General features: G+C 40.9%; 1 protein-coding gene across 1 annotated transcript in view; it reads left to right on the top strand.

Annotated features, from left to right (window-relative positions):
* Positions 1-6713, top strand: part of zgc:123010 (uncharacterized protein LOC641500 homolog) — an 8979-nt gene extending 2266 nt beyond the window's left edge. The window contains exons 2-16 of the mRNA XM_034898586.1: positions 244-326; positions 439-519; positions 626-682; positions 771-983; positions 1229-1342; positions 1601-1646; positions 1843-1933; positions 2032-2173; positions 2284-2388; positions 2562-2655; positions 2785-2818; positions 3018-3095; positions 3276-3378; positions 3472-3593; positions 4292-6713. Coding sequence (XP_034754477.1) covers positions 244-326; positions 439-519; positions 626-682; positions 771-983; positions 1229-1342; positions 1601-1646; positions 1843-1933; positions 2032-2173; positions 2284-2388; positions 2562-2655; positions 2785-2818; positions 3018-3095; positions 3276-3378; positions 3472-3593; positions 4292-4427 — 1499 coding nt within the window. The 3' untranslated portion in view covers positions 4428-6713. The remainder of the gene's footprint in view (positions 1-243; positions 327-438; positions 520-625; positions 683-770; positions 984-1228; positions 1343-1600; positions 1647-1842; positions 1934-2031; positions 2174-2283; positions 2389-2561; positions 2656-2784; positions 2819-3017; positions 3096-3275; positions 3379-3471; positions 3594-4291) is intronic.
* Positions 6714-8237: the final 1524 nt, after the last annotated feature.

Below are 8237 nucleotides of genomic sequence, written 5' to 3'. Positions count from 1 at the left end.
GGGGGGGGCGGAGCATCTGAAGGAGGGGTGTATTTGTTTGGCTATTGAGTTCAAATGTTAACAGTCTTTGCATAGTATCGCTTTCTGCACCTTTTTAAATAATGACGTATCAATTTTAAGAAGGAGACATTTTCTTGAATAGAGCCGTTTCAATTGACACCCTATCTGGTTCCTAAATGTTGAAAAAAAGAGGACGGTGTAATCAGGTTCTTAGGAGCTGACGCCCGGTGTATTTCCCAACAGGCCCCCCTGTCCAGGAGCAGGAGGAGCAGATGGACTGTGGTGCCGCAACCCCTGACCCAAATGATGATGCCATTTTGTCTCAGGTAAACAAATGGTGTCAGGCTGACAGGGCATTGTCAGGACTCAAGACAGCAAGCGGAAAGGTAAAATGCGCAACATTCAACTCTGTGTGTGTGTGTGTGCGCGTGCGTTTAGGAAGCATTAAATGGAGAGGAGGATTTGAGTGAGGAGGAGAAAGTCAGACGGAGGGCAGAGCGACGAAAAGCCAAGAGGAAGGTGAGCACACCAATCCTTGCACCCCTTAAAGTAAAGTGTATGATGCTATGAGTGATGGGTAAAGTCATGCTTTTTTTTGATGTGTTGAGTTCTGCATCTGTTTCAGCGGCGACGAAAACGTAAGAAGCAAGAGCTGGTTAAGCAAAATGAAAGTGCTGAACGGGTAATAATCACATTATTCCCTTTAGGAATGCACTCTACATGTGCTTTTACTGTAAATAACTGGATATTTATATGGTCCTACGCCTTAGGATGATGAAGATGAGGATGGAGGGGCAGAGTCTGAACTTGATGAGAGCGAGTCAGAAGCAGATGTTGGTGCTGAGGAAGAGAAACAAGGAGTGCAAAAAGAGGAGAAAAATGAGGCAAACTCTGATGCCTCACACAACCACATCGCTGCTCCAATCCTAGCTCCTTCAGGAATCAAAGAACATCTGAAAAACCAAGCCAGATCCACTGAAGAGGTAGGGGACATAAACTTGAGTATGATGCATGAATGAATTCTCAGTTGCTATCATTTTTAGATACATGCAGGTTTTAACTCCAACCAAACGCCACCATATAAAATATGACCAATAATTGCCACATCTCAAGTTAAAGTCAGCAAATCAGTTGGAGGTAATATTTGTTTGATATAAAAAGCCTGCATGCTTTTATGTCTTGATGGCACCCGATTGAACACCAGTGTCTGACTTTCTGTGTCCCACAGGAGCCAGAGTGGGATGTGAGCAGCGCCTTCTTTGCTAATGCTGCTAGCCATATCAAACCCAAAGGATCAAGTCGCAAGTCCAAAGAAAACAAGGAAAATGAGGCCAAGAGAGAGGTGAGTGAATGCTGATAGATAATGTAAGATAGGAAGTTATAGCAGGAACTCCCGTGCACTATTTCTTTGTGGCAGCAGTAACTTCCAAAGTCCAATGTGTGGAAAACTTGTGTGTGTGAGATAGTTTTTATGCATATTGTGTGCACCCAATTTGAAACCGCAAATCAAAGCACTTCCTTTGAAGACGTTCATAACTTGGTGATCAAGTACATTTTCACAGCTGTGTATATGAACTCATAAATAAAGAATTTCTTACAGACAAATGGAACTGACACCACAACTAAGAAAAGCGCGTCACTGACAGGTAAGAAATGTTTTTCGCATAACAGGGTAGATAACCAGCCTCCTAATATCTAAAAAAGAGCCAAAGCCATTAAAGAAATCATTAAGTACACATCCTCTTTGTTCAAGCATGTCAGCATGCAGCACTGAGGTCAGTTGAGGCCTCGGGCTGCCAAATAACCAGATAATTATTTACAAGCATTTTTTCCTTTTTGCAGAAAAAGGCATTAAGCTGGTGCAAGAGGGGCAGTACACACAAGCTGTCAGTATGTTTACAGAAGCCATCAAATGTGATCCAAAGGATTACAGGTACATCATCTGAGGTCATGACTAGTTTATGACAAAGAGGGTACATACATTTTAGAAACATCTAACGTATTCCTTTTGCATTAAATTATGTCATGTAGGTTCTTTGGGAATCGTTCCTATTGCTATTACTGCTTGGAGCAGTACCCTCAGGCCCTGGCAGACGCTGAACGCTCCATTCAGCTGGCCCCAGACTGGCCCAAAGGACACTTCCGCAAGGGTAGTGCTCTCATGGGCATGAAGGTGGGTACACGGGATAGAGCATGTAATCAAAGAAATATCTGCTTCACACTATAGTGTGATGAGATTAGCATTTACCAACTCATTTTTGTGGGTCTTTGTGTGTGTTGTAGCGGTACAGTGAGGCAGAAAAGGCCATGGAGCAGGTGCTGAAACTCGACAGAGACTGTGAGGAGGCTGTCAATGACCTCTTTAACTGCAAAGTGCTGCAGTTAATGGTAAATACAACAGGAAAATAACCAGAGCTGCTGCTCCTTTAGAATTTTCCTTTTTCTTTATTATTATTTTTTTTTAGAAGCAACATTTGAATACGAGTAATCTTGATTTAAGATGTAATTCCTTAACTGAATTGTCATGACTGGTTCTTAACGTTTCTCTATTCTTTCCTCAGGAGTTTGGTTTTGAAGAAGTGCAAAGTGTCCTACTGCTGGAGAGACTTTCAACTGTGCAGGCTGTTCTAACGTCTTGTTCTGACGCTGTCAGGGGTATGATCAAAAAGCTTGTATTTTCTCTATGTAACACTGGAGAGCAGTGATGTAAGCAGTAATAGGCTAGATGTTAAAACCCTACAACGTTATTTTTCTATTGATGAAGCTTCTTTTTTTTTTTTGCAGCTGAGAGCCAAGATCCATTAGTTGCTCAACCTGGGTAGGTGACCATTACTTTGTCCAATCAAAGCTTTGGGCCAGGAGGGTTCTTGTGGCTAAATGGATTTCTTTCACTCATTTGTCTTTATAGGTTGTCACACCTTTTTTTTGTGTTTTTTGAAGAAGTTTTAACAAACGATGTATCTGAACTGTGATTTGATTTCTTTCAGTGTCATTCTTTCTCTTTGTATTTCTTTCAGAAGCCCTTGTCCATCTCTGTGGGTGGGCAATGTGACCACGGAGCTAACTGAGAAACACCTGTGGGACCTTTTTAAAATGTATGACTCTCGCCCAGTACAATATTATATACTAACCGAAATCATGACTTGACACGTCCTATTCATATCTCATTAATTAGAAATGTGTGTGTGTGTGTGTGTGTGAGTGTGAACAGAAACATGGACATTTAATATTTAACCAAAGTGGTTATTGATTTGTCTGTTTGCTTTGCATTGTAGGCATGGTGAGATCGAGAGTATCCGTGTTCTGCATGAAAGATTCTGCGCCTTTGTCAACTTCAAGAATGCAAACATGGCAGCTCGGGCCATGGAGAAACTAAATGTGAGAACTTGTTTGGTTCCCCTCTTTCAGTATTGTGTCTGATTTTCGAGGAACATTGTTATGGACAAGTTGTGTATATGATTCCTCTCACAGGGTTATTGTATTGAGAACACACGTTTAGTGGTGCGCTATCCTGACCGTCGCACTCAGCGGGTCCTTCCCTTTCCACTTAAGCCCTGTCTCCCTGTTACACAGCAGGCAGGGGCAGCTGCTGGGTAAGAAACACCTCACTTTAGAAAACTTTTGGTCACTGAAATCATACAAAAGGATTGCAGTTTTATTTGCTTTTATAGTCTATTCAGTCCCTCCAGGATTTCGCGGCCTTTTATTTTTAGAATGTTATGGCCTAAAAGGCCTGATTTGGCGGGAGCTTTTGTAAAAAAATTGCAATTAATTTAGGTCCTTCTGTACGTCTCATCTCTGTTTTTTTCCTGCATCCACTGTGTGTGTTTGCACCCGTGTGCGTCAGTCGTGGGGGGAACTCAGCTGCAGCGCCAACAGAATTGAAACAGCGGCGGCTTTTAGCGACTTCCGAGTGAAATATCGTTACAGCGTACGTTGATGTTAAAATGTATACAGGTTGGCAGTGCGGTCTTTCGCTGTACGTTTTGTTGGTAAATGTGAAATGTTTGAGTCCCACGTCTCGTCTTCATATCAGAAAACAAGGAAATTATTTTAAACCCGTTCTCACTCCCACTCGGTCAGTGGCTCGCAGAGTGCTGCACGGACTGCTGGGATTGGTTGAAGTTGCAGGAAACTCTGGTCATTGGTCAAATATGCGGAAAGGTTGCGGTGATTGGTCAAAATTGCGAGTTGTACCAAATTCACAGGAATTGGTTAAATATGCGTGAATTGGGGTGATTGTGAAATCCTGGAGGGGCTGTTTATTTATGTCATCTTCCTCTCTGCCCAGACCTCGGCGACGTGGCCCAGTGAACGGAGACGAGTGTTACTTTTGGAGAACCACTGGCTGCCATTTTGGGGACAAATGTCGCTACAAACACATTCCTGATCAGAAAGGCAAGGACAGGAAGCCCTGGCAGCCTTGAAATCAGTTTACTTTCTGCCTCAGAAGTGTGCAGCAAACTGGGATGCACAGACTGAGCCAAAGGAGCCGGTAATTACTGGACCAGGTTCTCTGGGCTAAAAATATTTACTGTAGCAGAATGGACCAGAGCCAGCACTCAGGCTGAAGGCAGGGATAGTCACAAATTTGCCATAAAGGACAGAGTATGAAGGTTTTTATTTCAACCAAGGACTGCACTGAACAGTATTGCTCAATGGCACAACATTAACCAAAGGGGAGCAACACAATGACCTGGCGTAGTCTTTGATTTAAATGAAAATGTTCACATTTGCAGCCCTTCATGGCACATGATGACATATTACAGCTTTAAGGGATACAACGTCACCTCAAAGGCATACACCATAAGGAGGAAGTGAAACTGCTTTGGTCATGCACAGCAGTAATGAAAGGACTCAGGCCAAGGTTCTTCACTGATAAACCTTTTTTTTTTTCTATAGAAATTCCATCACAATCAGTGTTCCTCTCTATTTGGGAAGTACAGTAACTTGACCAATACTTTACTTGCCGTTTGTGAACTTGATTTTCAACTTTTTAGATGAATAAGTCTGGTTTATACTGGGGCTCCATTTCCCTCTTGTTCCTGTTCCAATATCAGCCCGTTTTCCACCAGACCAAAGACCTATCAACAGATGTACTTGACATTTCAGTACCTCCCTTATGCAAATGTTTTCTTTGAGTTAATACACTAAAGAGACCCAGAGAGGTGCCTTTAATACTGTTTTATGTAGCCTTTGTTAAGATGAACATGGACATAAGAACGACAAATTTGACTTGAGGGATTGTATCTATTAATGCATGGATTAGGTATATATTATATACTTTATCTATTAGGTGCCCTTTTGTTGCCCTTTTGTTGAAACATTGAATACACACTGCATGACTGTTCAGTTGTCGTGACTAGTTATGGAGGACTGGAAGAAATAATAGAAACACCTGATAATGTCATGCAATCCGGGAGATACAGTAATTACTACCTTTTATGAAGTAGTGCTGTAGTTTTCAGTTTTTGGTGAGACCATAACAGAGAGGTATTTCATGGCAATTTCTATGGCAATGTAAGGCCATAGTTTTTGGTTTTGTTGTATTGGATTGCATTAAATGGGAAGTTCTTCAGACTTCTCCCTGTTTTGGGGCTACAGAGAGCTAGTTAAGGCACTGATCAGTTGATCAGTGTGCCCAATGCAAAAGAATTACCCTTGTACGTTTTTATATCAGCATTAGAATAAACATTTGCATAGTAAACATCTCAGTGCCTAAGTATATGCAAAAGAAACGACTTCTAAGTTCTGTGTCAGACATACACACAACTACCACCTCTGACAGAATTAGCCTGTTTTTGTAGGTTGGAAATGTCTGTGGCATGGCAATGTCATGGATAAATATGGACACTGACATGGAAACATGGATACCACAGGCTAGTGCCTTATAACAATCCATGTTCAGTCATGTGCACACTGCATAAAAAGCAGTGTTTTTGACCTAAGAGCCTCCATTTCAGTATTTCAGTGAACCAAAGAATGCTTTATCTGATGGCTCTGCACTGAAACTCTTTAATGAGTTTCAACACTAGACAGTGCAGTAAAACCCATTGGCTGTGTCTGTATCGTCCACTAAAACACCTGGTTAAAGCCCACACTACATTCTCTAGTAAACGATGTACAGCATAGTAAGAGTATTTATTTTCCTATTTATACCCATGTTTTATTTCTATTTTGTTTTTACACATACCTTGGGAGCTTCATTTATTGGCCCTTTAGTACTTCTAGAAGTTCCCTTTAGCTTGAGAGGTAAGCATTATTAACAACCATTTGGTGCAAACATGGTCACATGCTGCGCTTCTGCTTTTCACATATTTACTTTCTGTCTTGTGGCCAAAACTTGTGAAAAAGGAATTGGACACCTGGTGATTTAACAAACTTGCTTGTTACTTTTTGTTACTCTGCTTGCACAGTGCATTTTATTTTGCAGACTAAAAATGTGTTCTATGCTACAATAGCATATTTTGATTTCATTTTATAGATATTTCAAAATTGGACAAAAGATTTCCCTAGTTTTAATTTTAGCTATTTGGTATGTTTTTAGTCTTTTGTACCTTATTTGAAAACTCTTTCAGGAAAATGCATTTTTATTATGATGTACACAATGATAACCAGAGCACTGCAACTGTTAATCTTCCAAATATTTTGTATTATTGTTACTGCACTGCAAAAAAAAGAGTGTTTTTATTTAATAAATGTATTTCAGCCATTTATTTCTAAGACTCTACATGAGTAATGTCACAAGCTGGGGGGGAAATGTCTGAGGTATGCAGTAATCTGCTAATATGTGGTAATCCTGAATTGTCTGGCAGTGGTGTGTGGTTTCCCCGCCTTCCACAAGGCGGCAGTATTGTACATGTAAGGTTTGCGCTTAAATATGTCACCAAACTAACCCGCCTATGCAATGCATACACATTCATGTTTTTAGATCTCCAGGAACCAAGACATTGCTCTAAGTCATTCCTGATGCTCAAAACCCTAAAGAAGTAAATCAAAGCAGGCCATGCTGGTGTAGGGGAAATATGGTAACCCTGTCATCACTTGTGTGGCCAGCATAAAAGATGCATTAGGGAATATGTAACCACCCAGACCAGTGGGAGATGGAGACGTGAGAACGTGTGGGAAAAGCAACCATTATCCCACAGATGTATAGAGAGAGTGTAACTAAAGCTTTATGCCACCTGTTCATGCATGTGTGACAGTGCAAGATGCTGCAAAATGAAAGGGGCACTCCACAGATCTTCACATGAAGTATACTCAAATTAAGTACTACACAGCAAATGGTTGGGGTAGAGGACGGCTCAAACAAACACAGGATGTTCACTGAGGTTCATGTCCCGTGTGATACCATAAATCAACGGTCACTTTTTTTCTTTTCTTTTTTTTTTAAATAACCCTGACGCTTTCCTAACCCTAAGTATTTTTGTTGCCTAAACTTAACTAGTTCCATTTCACAATGTTAACTACAGCATGTGATTAAAAGGTTTAAAACTGCGACCATTACATTAGCATGTTAGCAAATCTTGCCCTTCTCGCCTCGGCCTACATGTGAGGTGAAAATAAAAGGCTTTTGTCACATCTGCTAAATCACAATCTTACAATTACTATCTTAAAGCTATGCACCCACTGAGGTTAGCACACCTGACCATTTAAAGTGATGTATGGAAACAAAAAAGAAAAAAATAACAAAGCTGTAGGAGTCTGCCGATTACGTAAGGTCCAGATGAGATATAACTTGACAACGAGCAACCTGAGAGCACAAGCTACGATAACAACCACATGCTGAAAATTGCATTGGCAATATATAAGTCCATGTACAGTAAATAAGTATTTACACACCCTGCTATACCCTGACTGTCACTTTCCCTTGGACTGGGGCTCCATGCAAGATCTCACCTCGTGGGGTCTCAATGATCCTAAGAAAGGTGAGATATCAGCCCAGAACTACACAGGAGGAGCTGGTCAATGAGATAGGACCACCGTTTCCAAGGTTACTGTAGGTAATACACTAAGCCGTCCTGGTTTGAAATCATGCATGGCACGGAAGGAAACGTTTGACCTCTGTAACTGCAAACAAAGGCTACTGTACCAAAGATTAACATTGATTTTCTCAGGTGTTCAAATACTTATTTGCAGTTGTATCATACAAATAAATAGTTAAAAAACCATACATTGTGATTTCTGGATATTTTATTTTTAGATTATTTCTCTCACAGTGGACATGCACCTACGAT

Source organism: Etheostoma cragini, chromosome 17 (assembly GCF_013103735.1).
Source record: "Etheostoma cragini isolate CJK2018 chromosome 17, CSU_Ecrag_1.0, whole genome shotgun sequence".
NCBI classification, from domain to species: Eukaryota; Metazoa; Chordata; class Actinopteri; order Perciformes; family Percidae; genus Etheostoma; species Etheostoma cragini.
The sequence above is the reverse complement of the archived record's forward strand: the minus strand, read 5'-3'. Positions and strand labels throughout refer to the sequence as shown.